The sequence below is a fragment of the Microtus oregoni genome, unplaced genomic scaffold (assembly GCF_018167655.1).
Source record: "Microtus oregoni isolate MIOR12 unplaced genomic scaffold, Mior012 000031F_ref0000149, whole genome shotgun sequence".
NCBI lineage: Eukaryota > Metazoa > Chordata > Mammalia > Rodentia > Cricetidae > Microtus > Microtus oregoni.
The window spans coordinates 20,992,112-21,005,490 of record NW_024543090.1 but is presented as its reverse complement, the minus strand read 5'-3'; the positions used below and the strand labels follow the sequence as shown (position 1 = coordinate 21,005,490).

Here is a 13,379-nt window from a genome sequence, read left to right as displayed (position 1 = left end):
AGAAGAATGCTGTGCAAGGTGACACTCTGATCTATCAAATTTAAGCTGAACCAAAGATGTGCTTAATGTCTCAGTGCCCAATCTACTACAGGTCTAGTTGTGAAGTGGTACCATATCTAGCCTGTACAGCAGTTTCAATCACACTGTTCAAAGGCCACATTTAAGTAGAGAGCACAAACTGAGACCTAAAATAAAGCAAGAAACTGGACTGATAACATTAACCTATAATCTGAGATACTGGAGAGCTTGTGGTAGGATGAGCTTAAATCTAAGGACTCCTGAGCTACAGAGAATTCAAGGGCAGCCTGAGAAATTTAGCGAGTTCCAGGCCAGTGAGGGCTATATAGTGAGATCCTGTCTTAAAAAGAAAAAGAGGCTGGGGAGATAAATGGCTTAGCTGTTAAGAGCACTGGTTTAATTCCCAGAACCTACATGGCACCCCACAACTGTCTATAACTCCAGTTCCAGATCTGACATCCTCACACAGACACACATGCAGGCCAAATACCAATGAACATGACATAAAAATAAAGTAAAAGGGGCTGGAGAGATGGCTCAGAGGTTAAGAGCATTGCCTGCTCTTCCAAAGGTCCTGAGTTCAATTCCCAGCAACCACATGGTGGCTCACAACCATCTGTAATGAAGTCTGGTGCCCTCTTCTGGCCTGCAGACATACACACAGACAGAATATTGTATACATAATAAATAAATAAATAAATATTAAAAAAAATGTAAAAAGAAAGAGGGGTGAAGCTATAGTTCAGTGGTAGAGCACTTGTCTAGTATGTGTCTAATACTTGGGCACAATCTTCACTATTTTTTTGATCTTCAGTATTTAAAAGAAAACAGAAAAAAAGCTCATACGAATAAAATTCATGAGGTTTCATAACTAATTAGCATGCTAAGCTCCTTTTTTCTTAACTCTATAAAGATAACTAATTCCCAACAGCTAGGTATTATTTGCCCATTACAACCCTGAATTTTTTAGTATTGAAACTCCTGCATTCATAGAAACACCTCAGTCCAGACAAACTAGAATGGTTGGTTACCTTGCTACCAGCACCTATTATGTTTCAAACATAGGTTAGGTAGATAACAAAAAAAAGATACAAATGTCCTTGGTTTTATGGAATTTAAGGTCAAGAGTAGGAGACAGGCAAGAAAATAAAGGAATCAGTTCCAATAAAGCTAAGCACTAAGAAAGTGAATCCTATCTGCAGGAGGGTGGGAGAGGCTTCTCCAAGAGCTGCGAGCAGAAACTTCAGAGGAGAGAAGGGTATGTGCGGCTCCCACCAGCGGCCTCCTCTGAACAGCTGAGGCCATGAAGCTGATAAGGTTGGCTCAAAGAACTGAAAGAGAAACTGTCACTGATAGTTTAAGTAAGGGGGGGAATGAGGTGTGTCAGAGTAAGAAGAAACAGTATCAGAGGTATGCAAATCAGGGTCAGAAGTAGAGATATTTCATTTGGAGACAGCAAGAAAGCACCAAATGGTCTGAAGTAGAGGAGTAATCTATCCACTAAGGTATTTTAGAGGAGCACTTGGAGCCAGGGTGGAAGAGTAGAGGAGTCAGTCTGAGAATTGTTCCAGCCTCCGCAGAGGAATGGTGGCCTACAAAGTAAGCAGTCACAGGTATGGAGAGAACTACTAAGAAAGAACACCCCACAGAATGTTGTATTGGCAGAGGAGCGTGATTCAACAGTGGGCACTGGCTACGTACTCAGATTAAGGAAGGTATGGGCTGAAGAGATGGCTCAGCAGTTAGAGCACTTTCTGCTCTTCTAGAGGACCTAAGTTCGATTCCTGATGTCCTCTTTGTTATGCAGACATACATGCAAATAGAACACTCATATACATAAAGTACATAAATAAATCTTTAAAAAAAAGAGTAAGGAAGGGAAAGCAGGGTGTGGTGAAGAAATGGCTCTCAGCAGATAAAGGTGCATGGCACTAAGCCGGACAACCAAAGTTCCATCACTAGCACCAATGGTGGAAAGAGCGAGCCAATTCCCAAAAGTCATCCTCTAACTTACACATGCAGGCAAGCAATGGATAGTCTTTCTTAGTTGGGCCTACTAGAGACTTCCTAGGACCTCTCTTTAGTGTTTTGTATAAAACACTGATATAAAGTATTCTCATACAAAAGTTTCTCATAAACTCAGGAAATGGAAACGTAATACTTTTAGCTGACAGCGTTTCTTTCATGTTAGTCTGCGGTAGATTTTGAAGGCTATATATAATGAATTTATGAGCGGCAGTGTTAACTTGTCAAGTGCTACATTTGGACAATGGTGTTACATGTAGCTTGCTGAAACTTATTTACTAGTTTCACTTGGCTTTTATTTGGAAATGATTAGAAGAGTGAAGGTTCTTCGCAGCTTTGATTAATACTGTGTGTGATAAATACTGTGTGTGTGTGCGCGCGCGCGAGAGAGAGAGAGAGAGAGAGAGAGAGAGAGAGAGCACGCACACATCTGTGTGTTCATTCCTAGGTATTCTACGCAGGCACTCTATTACTGAGCTCTATGTCCAACCCCAATGGGAGCTTTGATATCAAAGCTTTTAAGAAAAATACAAAATTCATTAAAAATTTCTGCTGAGGGCTGGAGAGATGGCTCAAAGGCTAAGCAGCTCTTCCAGAGGTCCTAAGTTCAACTCCCAGCAACCACAAGGTGGCTCACAACCGTCTATGAGATCTGGTGGATCTCTTCTGGCGTGCAGGCATATCTGTAGACAGAATACTGTATGCATAATAAATAAATCTCAAAAAAATTCTGCCGAGCCAAAAGTCATTTTAGAATTGGTTCTGTTGGTATATTTATTGTTTACTCAACAGTAGAGATTGTTGTTTTTCAACAAATGTGTTAGGTTAGATGAACAAAATGGAAGTGTTTGCCACATTCAAGGATCTTATAGAGAGAGTGGCTTACAGTCACTTTCTTTACATTGGATTGCAGGTTATGAAGGAAGAGCAGATATATGTGGGCCTTTATATTGGCCTGATAAGGATGGCATTTAAGCTGAGAACTAGAACAGATGTTAAGAAAAACATTAGGGCTCTGAAAAATAAAGGGAGGTTGTTGTGTGTTCATTTTTGAGAAACCAGTGTGTACAGAAGAAGCTAGGCAGGAAAGACTGAGTCCCTTTGTGAAACTGCAAGAAACCCAGAGTGAGTGAAGAGGATCGTATATGCCTTGTTTTAGTTTTTCAGACAGGATCTCATTGTGCAATGCAAGCTAGCCTTGAACCTTTTCCCTCTGTATCCTACGTGCTGGCATTACAGATGTGAACTATCTAACCTAGCTGGAGAAGCAGATCTGTTTTAACTCTGAGAATGGAGAAATTAAGGTTAATGGATTATGGGCAACATTAAAAGTAAAGATGGGTAGGTCGATGGTGGCATACACCTTTAATTCCAGTACTCAAGAGGCAGACATAGGCAGATCTATGTGAGTTCAAGACCAGTCTGGTTACCAGAGTGAGTTCCAGGACAGCCAGAGCTAAACAGAGAAATCCTGTCTCAAAAAAACACAAACAACAACAACAACAACAACAACAACAAAAAGGTAAAGATAACATGAGAAGACTTAAAAGTTTGTTGGATATTATAAGTATTGTTTCAATTAACTTCTATTTCATTTATCTACATAGTGGATATATAATTTATCTTACTGCAAGTTGGTGTTACAAATAAATCTTCAGTCATAGGCAGTGGTACATGCCTAAAGTTCCATTACTCTCAGTTAAAATGGGACGCTCACAAGAGGGAGCCTATGAGATGGCTCATCAGATAAAGAAAGACACCTGCTACCAAGACCAAGTTTAATGACCTGAATTCAGTCTTCAGGACCCACACAGAGAATCAACTCCTGAAAGCTGTATTTTGACCCTCATATACATGCCATGGCACTAAAGAAACTTCACACACATAAACAAATGTAAATTTTACAAAGTTAAAACCTGGGGCTAGAGAGATGGCTCAGTGGTTAAGAGCACTGGCTGCTATTCCAGATGTCCCGAGTTCAATTCCCAGCAACCACATGGTGGCTCACAATCATCTGTAATGAGATCTGGCGCCCCCTTCTGGCGTGCGGGCATACATGGAGGCAGAATATTGTATACATAATAAATAAATAAATAAATAAATCTTGAAAAACAAAACAAAGTTAAAAAATCAAAGAGCTAGGGAAGAGTGGTTCAGTGGTAGAGAGTGCTGGCCTTGCATGTGAAATCCTCAAGATCTCTCTCTCTCTCACATACACACACAAAATGAATCAAAGCTGCCAAGAGCCTTCAATCTTCTAATCATTTCCAAATAAAAGCCAAGTGAAACTAGTAAATAAGTTTCAGCAAGCTACATGTAACACCACTGTACAAAAGTAGCACTTGACAAGAACACTGCCGCTCACAAATTCATTATAGCCTTCAAAATCTACAGCAGACTAACATGAAATGCTGTCAGCTAAAAGTATAACATTTATATTTCCTGAGTTTATGAGAAATTTTGCATGAGGATACTTTATATCAGTGTTTTATACAAAACAGTAAAGAGAGGTCCTAGGAAATCTCTAGAAGGCCCATCAAAGATAAACACTATCAATTTTTTTTTTCAATATGGGAGTTGGAATCTCAGTCCTCCTGCACGTTAGGTGAGCACTCTAACATTAAATCATATCCCTAGCTCTCTTCTTATCTTTTGAGATGGTTTATCAAGTTGTTCAGTCAGTTTAGCCTTCATCATACTCTTCAGTGCAAATAGGCCTAAGTAGAGTGGCTGGGATTATAGGTCTGTGCCATCTTCAAAGACAAATTTCACTGCTGCCACTTAAAAGTGATGTGGTCAGAGGGTGGTGGCGCACACCTTTAATCCCAGCACTTGGAATGCAGAGGCAGGAGGATCTCTATGAGTTTTTGGCCAGTCTGGTCTAAGGAGTGAGTTCCAGGACAGCCAAAGAAACTTTTTCTCAAAACACGGAAGGGAGGAGGAAGGGAGAGAGGGAGGGATGGAGGGAGGAGGGAGGGAGGGAGGGAAACCAGGAATGGTGGGTCACATTGTAATCCTGGCATTTGGAAAGTTGAGGCAGGCAAACTATCATAGGTTTCAGGACAGCTTAGATATAAGTGAAACACTTTCTCTCTAAAAAAAAAAAAAGAAGAGGGGGCTGGAGAAATGGCTCAGTGGTTAAGAGCACTGCCTGCTCTTCCAAAGGTCCTGAGTTCAATTCCCAGCAACCACATGGTGGCTCACAACCATCTGTAATGAGGTCTGGTGCCCTCTTCTGGCCTGCAGACATACACACAGACAGAATATAGTATACATAATAAATAAATAAATATTAAAAAAAGAGAAAAAAAGAAAGGAAATAAAGAAAACTATAAAACATTTTAGTATGAATATACCTGAACAAGTTTTGAGACCGGCAAAGCAGCAAGAAAGAAAAAGAAAGGGAGGGAGGGAAGGAAGAAGGAAGTCTTGTTACGTAGTTCTGTCTGGCCTTGAACTGTTGCTCCTCCTGCTTCAGATTCCTGAGTGCTAGGGTTACAGCTGTGCACTTCCATGGTAGGTTAGGGCTGAGTAAAGCATCAATGACAAGTATCCTGCAGTTTAAAAATGGAAAAGGAATAGCGCAGCCAAATAAAAACCAGGGTCACTATCAGGTTACATGATAGTAACGAAAATCCTCCAAGGCTTGGAAGTATAGCCCAGTGGCACAGCTATGTCCAGCATGTATGATGTCTTGGGTTTAATCTCCAGTGTTACTTTTATGAGCATGAGTGCATACACACACACACACACACACACACACACACACACACACACACACTATACAAATACCTTCCTAAGAAGAAAGAATCACTGATTCAAGAAAGAAAAAAATCTCTAGGGCTGGAGAGATGGCTCAATGGATAAGAGGACCTGGTTCCATTTCCAGCACCCACATGGCAGCTCATCACCATGTGGAACTCCAGTTCCAGGGGACCCAACACCCTCTTCAGTTCTCTGCAGTCACCAGGCATGAATGTGGTACACAAACATACATGCAGGGAAAAATATCCATATATATCAAATTTTTTCAAAGTTAAACAAATAAAGCGCCTCTAGTGGCTGGGTATACAGTTCAGAAGCAAAGCAATTTAGTACAAATGATATCCTGGATTCAATGACAGCAGCAGCAACGAAAACACAAAAACCACCCCACCAATTAATCCTATTAGAGATTTAAATGCGCTAGCCGCTTTGCCATGTTAAACACCTCTTGTCAAGTTCTTCGGGTTGCATGTATGCCCTTAACTTGGATACACTATAGGAAACAAGTAGTTATTTCTCTCCCCAACTAGTTACAATGTCTTACTAAGAAAGATGAACTTACATACAAAGTAGTGGTCTCAATCATGAACATGAATCATAATTGCCTAGCCTGTACTTGTTACAAATATAGAATCCAGGACTTTCAGTCTCTGAGGGTCTGATTTAGTAGACCGGAGGTAGAAACTATGCCCCTCAAACCCCCAACCTATTTTTTTGTTTATTTTACATTATCATTTGTGCCTTTTAAACTGGTTCATATGCATCATACATAGTGTTGGTTTTTAAAGTCAATCTACATTTTAAATAAACAACACAGGCGGTCCTTCTTCTAACCACCAAGGAAAGCACAAGCTGCTTACCGACTGTCCCTTCAGGAAGTGCTCATTTGGAGATGCTACAGCAATGCTGACATAATGGGCTATATTCCCACCTGAAAACTCAGGAACAGCCTCCTTACTAACCGTGCACCAGTCTCCTATTAGACATTGGCAGAACTGTCATGGTTTGTTCTTTCCACAGGACCATGAACTAGCCAAGCCCAATGTGAAGCCTCCTATGAAAACTCAGCATTAGTCAGGAAAGACCTGGGATACACTGCCTATGTTCTACAGACTCAAGATCCTAAAATCAGGTAGACTATAAATTTCTTCTAAACGACTTTGATAAGGCCACCCAGAAGACATATCTTTCTCTTGGTTTCCTTTGAGGGTTAGGCACAGTGCTAAACAGACAAAAACAAACAACAATAAAAACAAAGAGAAGGCACTGGTGCTCCTGTTAGGATGCACAAGGAAAGGGACTTTTGATCCAGTTCCCATCTGATTGCAAACATGCCAACAAGTAGCTGAAGGGAAGGTAGAATTGCTGTTAAAACATTTGTGGAATCACATACAAACTTCACATTCTTTTTTCAAATAGATATTTAGAATTACATCAAAAGTTGCAACCTCCTTCATTTATTACTTTGGAAATACTTTTTTTATTAAAGATATGTTTATTTTTATTTTGTGTGTTTGAGTGTTTTGCCTATATGTTTGCTTATGTATCATCCACAAACTTGGTGCCTGTGGAAGGTCAGAAGAGGGGATGTGATCCTCCAGAACTAGAGTTAAAAATGGTTGTGAGCCACCAACTGAACCCAGGTTCTCTGCAAGAACAGTATGCACTTTAACCAACTGAGCCATCTATCTCTCCAGCCTCTGGAAATGCTCTTTGTGGATCAGGTAAAATATCTCTACCACCAATAGATGCACTTCGCCCAATCAATCACTCATTAAAAATCATTTAGGTCAGAATATTTGGCAGTTTAATTCATTCCTCTTTGGAACAGATGCTGTAGAAAGGCTTTACCAAGCACCCTAAACAGTCTACCTAATTGATTTGATAACTTTCTCTATTTAGAGTATCTTAAAAACATGAGTTTTAACAACATGGAAACTGGTCATGAAACATTCATTATTCCCTAGCTGGACACGAAGCTGGGTGTGGTGGGGGCTCATGCTTGTAATCCCAAAACTCTGAAGGCTGAGGCAGGAGAACACCAAGTACAAACCCAGCACAGACTACATAGCAAGACCTATCTCAAAAACAAACCAAGATCTAGAGGGATGGCTCCGCTGTTAGAAGAACGTGCTGCTTTTGCAGAAGACCGGGGTTTGGTTCCAGCACCCACATGACAGCTCACAACTGCCTCTAACTCCAGCTCCAAGCAGTCCAATACCCTCCTCTGGTCTCCATGAGCAACAGGTACACACATGGTCCAGATACACATGAAGGAAAAACACTCATACATGTTAAAGAAAAAAATGTTTAGCCGGGCGATGGTGGCGTACGCCTTTAATCCCAGCACTCGGGAGGCAGAGGCAGGCGGATCTCTGTGAGTTCGAGACCAGCCTGGTCTACAGAGCTAGTTCCAGGACAGGCTCCAAAGCCGCAGAGAAACCCTGTCTCGAAAAACCAAAAAAAAAAAAAAAAAAAAATGTTTAGGGGCTGGAGAGATGGCTCAGCAGTTAAGAGCACTGACTGTTCTTCCAGGGGACCCAGGTTCAATTCCAAGCACCGCATGGCAGCTCCTAACTGTTTGTAACCCCAGTTCCAGGGAATCTGGTACCCTCACACTGACACACAGGCAGGGAAAACATCAATGCATATTATATATATATAATATATATATGTGATATATATCACATATATTTTTAAACAAATCAAAACAATTTTTAAAGGCAACATTATTCTCATTTTGCAATATGAAAAACTAAAAATTAATACATACTAACCTGATGTAGTAGAAACTTGCAAATGTCTGGGTTAGATTCCATTTCTACTACTTACTAGAGAATTACTTAGCTCCTTTAATCTCATTTTCTTCATATGTAAAGTGGGAAAAACATGTTCAACTTCACCGTGATTTGAAAATGTGACCATGTAAATAAAGAGCACTTAGTCAAGGTTTATTTATTCCAGATATAATGTAAATGATTACATCTACACTCCACAAAATAGAAGGTCAGAGGTATGATATAGATTCTAATCTTCCTACCAGTCTAAAAATTTATCAATAAAACTTTTTATAGACAGCAATACTTTTTTGGTAGATATTCAGGAATCTTTCAATGAAAATGCCTTCAATTTATTCACTCAGTTCCTATCTCTAAACAGGGTTTCCTGTCTTTGGATAGTCCTTTTACTGGCCCCATTACTTTTCCACCTCCCTACCACCATTTTTTTTTTTTTTGGACTGGGTGTAGTGATCCATGCCTGATAACCCTGCACTCAAGAGTCAAGGTAGAACTAGTTTAGTTCAATAACAGACTAGGCTATAGTCTGAGATGCTGTATCAAAAAAGAAAAACGTGTGTGTATGTGTGTGTGTGTGTGTGTGTGTGTAGGAGGGGCTTTCTTCAGATTAAAGCCTTATCAGTCTTTCCCTCTTAAAAGTCCTCCCTTTTCAAGCCAAAACTAATTCTGAGACCTCTGGTCTATTAATGAAAACTCCCAAGAAGGTTTTTATACAAAAACTTTGTAGCTTATACCAACATTATTATAAACATTTGATCCATGTAACTGCCCAATTCAATACACAAGGCTGCTGGTATATGCCTCTACTTTACAGTGGAGACCAAAGGCACATGGCTAGAAAGCAATTAGGACTCAGAATTTCAGATTCCGAATTTAGTAATCTACTCCATTTATAAAGCTATTGTATCTTGCATACTCTTCCTCTATGTCACTCATGAAACATGGAGGAAACCATCTTTGTACCTCCTGATACCATCAGAGTACCGCAACAGGAACAGCTTCCTCCCTGTAGTGTTTTCTAGACTACACAAGCAATGCAGGCTACTCCAAGACACTAAGGCCACAAAAAATGCAGGCTACTCGGAGACACGAAGGCCACAAGTTACTTTCAATACTTGCTCCCCGATCTTCAAGTGAAAAAGAATGCCGGCTGCATAAAAAAAGGCTAAGAGCCTGTACCACAGTCCCTCTATGCCCCACCCCCCATACACAGTTCACAACTTTCAGTTATCTGTCCTCTTTCCTCCTCCCTGGATAGGAGTTTTTTGTCTGACATCCCAACGGGAACCCATTTCGACGGTAAATGACCCTAGTCTCCAAAGAGACCACAGCTAAGTCTTCCTCCCCAAACACTGCGGAAGCTCTTCGGGACATTTATGGATGTCCCTCCTATGTCCACATGTCCGATCTGAAAAACTTCATCTTCCTTCCAGAGTCCACACCTTCAAGGCTATTTTTCCCTCCCACAGCCCATGCTCACTCTTGCACCTCCTCCAAAATCTCCCAGCCATTGGGGCTGGCGGACGATACTTCCTATCTCGCCCGGCCCGGATCTCTCGGCCTACAGTCAGGACGCCCTGAACCGGCCCGAGTAGACAGCGGCCCCCTTCAGTACCCCAAACCCCGAGGCCCATCAGCCCCGATCCCTGCCCCGCCTCCCGGCCCGAGGCGCCAAGTCCTCGGGGCACAGTCTCCAGGCCTGGCCCTGGCTCCTAGGGCCTAAGACTCAGCGAGGAGACAGGAAGGTGCTGCAGCAGCGGGTCGGACACCGGGCGAGTCTGACGCTCGGGCCGGGCGGCTCACAGCTCCCGTGGCCAGGACTTAGCCCTCCCGCTCTGCCGGCCCGCGCCTCCGCGGCCTGCCCTCACCTGATCCAGGTTCTCGTCGCTGCCGCTGTCCTCAGTATCCGAGTCGATTACGACACGGCCTTTCCGCTTTTTTACCATGGTGGTCCCCCGGCTCCCACGCCGGACGCCGCCGGGACTACCCTCTTGCCCGCCTGCCAGTGGGACCGCCACTGCCGCCACCGCCGCCGCCGCCGTCGCTCGACCCACACAAAGGCGACCGCGCATGCGCGCTCCGCTCCGCCCCTGGCCCCGCCCCCCGCCAGGCGCACGCCGTTCGCCAATGCCTGGCGCCCCGCCCCGCCCCACCCCCGACGCAGCGCGAGGGGCGGGGCTACGCTCCTGCTGGTTCCGGGCGGGAGTTACCCGGTCTCTTTCGGCGGGCCGGGTGTTGGAGCTGCGGGTTTCCTAGGGATTCTCTGCTAGAAGCTAGTTTGAGACGCCGGACCAGGGTCCACCCTGAAGAATCTCATGCGTTTCCAGCCTTGGAAGGCGACTTCAGGAGCCACCAGAGTGGACGACAGTTCCCGTGGAACTTGCTGAGGGCGCGGCGGTGGAGGAATCGGAGCCTGCCTGCCTGCCTGCCTGCCTGCCTGCCTGCCTGGGACGTATTAGTGACAGCGGAACAGCGACCCAAAGAGTAGGGAAGACTATTCCAAGGGATAGCATCGTGGAAAAAAAGTCCAGCGATAATAATATTAGTTTAGGGAACTCCAATTCATTGTGGGAGAGCAGCAGGTGTCAGGGGTGTGGGATGATGAGCTGAGAACGTGGCCCGGAACGAAAGCAGTACCTAATGAGGTATATTAAAGAGTTTCAAACTCTTGGTTGTATCTTGGTAAGAGACGACGATGCCTTCGACACCGGAAGAGACCGAGAATAGAAAAGAAGATAGATTCTGGATTATTTGCTAGGAATTCAGTTCCCTAGAATTTGAGATTGGTGTTCAGAAGGGGCAGGAGTTGCAGGTTTTGTTTTAGGAAGGTGAAGGCAAGCTAGCCCTTATCAACATGTAAGAGAGTTTGGAGGGGAGGGGAAATGTTTTATGTCTGTATTGAATTTGAAATCATCTGACAAAATATCAGCACCTCCCCCCCCAAAAAAAAACCGCGGTGGGGGGAGGGGCTTGCGAGTTGGCTCAGAGCATCTTCCAGAGATCCTGAGTTCAATTTCCAGCAACCACATGGTGGCTCACAACCGTTTGTAATGAGATCTGGTGCTTCTTCTGGTGTGCAGGCAGAAAACTATACATAATAAAGAAATCTTAGGGGGCTGGAGAAATGGCTCAGAGGTTAAGAGCATTGCCTGCTCTTCCAAAGGTCCTGAGTTCAATTCCCAGCAACCACATGGTGGCTCACAACCATCTGTAATGGGGTCTGGTGCCCTCTTCTGGCCTGCAGGCATACACCCAGACAGAATATTGTATACATAATAAATAAACAAATATTAAAAAAAAAGAAATCTTAGGCCAGGAGTTGGTAACGCACACCTTTAATCCCAGCACTCGGGAGGCAGAGACAGGCAGACTCTCTGTGAGTTCGAGGCCAGCCTGGTCTACAAGAGCTAGTTCTAGGACAGGCTCCAAAAGCTACAGAGAAACCCTGTCTCGATCAGCACCAGAAAAAATATATATATTACTTAGATACAGCAGGTTTTGTATTATTATTATTAGGGGGTATAAACAGCAATAATTGGAGATTTTCAAGCCCATTAGTTCATTCATTCTGATAGTGAGTTTTGGAATGCAAATATTCCTCGGCTGGGTTGATAAGCTCTTGCTCTTGTGCTCACTATCCCGCCTTGACTCTTTAAGTTTATTCTTCTCAACTCAGCCATGGTACACATCAAAGATCCCTTGCCAAGTGTCGAGTTATACTTGGGAGGTTAAGACAGGAAGAGCATAAGGAACACAGGCCTGGCTAAGGCTGCATAATGTGTCCAAGGCTAGCCTGAGCAGCGTACTAAGACCCTTTCTCAATAAATACATGAACTGTTGAGGGATTGGAACTCAGTGGTAGGGTACTCAGAAGCATGTGTTAGGCCTAAGGCTCAATCTCCAGTTAAAACCAACAATAATAGATGTACATACATCAAAATAGTAACCCCAGCAGAAGGATCACATCTGAGTGTAGCTTAGGCTATAAAGCAAAACCCAGTTTATATGTCTGTGTGTGTACATACATGTATACATACACAATATCACCTTTAGAGAGAAAACACTGTCTACTGTTATCTACTTGAAAAGATGTTTTGGATTAGGTTGAGGAAAACAAACTAAAACCCAGGTGCCACTTCTGAAGAGTTTTCCCCAGCTGTAATGCCTAGACATCTACTCACCATATTCTTGCACAAAGTCCATGGCCAAAATCCTCCAAAACGACCACAAAAGCTCCTGAATTTCTAGGTACCCTTAAGTCCAGTGCCCTCTGGGAAGGGGTCTTTAAATGTGTTCGTCACAGGGTTGCTTAAAGGCCATAATCTAAGCAATCAATTTTAAAGGTGCTCTTGGAGTGAAATCTGATGAATTTTGAACCACCTACAAGGGTCCTCTAAGGAGTCAGGGACAAATGTCTCCTTGTTGAGACTAATCAGTGTCTACATTGAGGGAATAGCTGTCCTGCTCTCTAAACCCCTTCTTAAGTGCTTTCCAAAATGTTGATTGGGAGTTTCCAGTCAGTATGAGGATAATTGAGCCTGCTCCCTGCATCTGTCTTTGAGTTCTTAGAATGAGGATAATTGAGCTTGCTCCCTGCCCATCTTTGAGTTCTTAGAATGAAGATAATTGAGCCTGCTCGCCTGCCTGTCTTTGAGTTCTTAGAAACTTTAAGTGAGTTAATATGTAAACAGGTGTTCAGAGTTCTTTCTGAAAAAGAACCCACACTGGGTACATGTCAGTTGTAATTGTTCCACTTCGGGGGTAGCCAGGTAT

The 13,379-nt window shown here is 43.1% G+C and overlaps 1 protein-coding gene across 1 annotated transcript in view; it reads right to left on the bottom strand.

Moving 5' to 3' along the window:
• The window catches only part of Rtf1 (RTF1 homolog, Paf1/RNA polymerase II complex component), a 62,976-nt gene extending 52,288 nt beyond the window's left edge, over positions 1–10,688 (bottom strand). Inside the window, exon 1 of the mRNA XM_041678928.1 lies at positions 10,475–10,688. Coding sequence (XP_041534862.1) covers positions 10,475–10,678 — 204 coding nt within the window. The 5' untranslated portion in view covers positions 10,679–10,688. The remainder of the gene's footprint in view (positions 1–10,474) is intronic.
• Between the last annotated feature and the right edge of the window lie 2,691 nt (positions 10,689–13,379).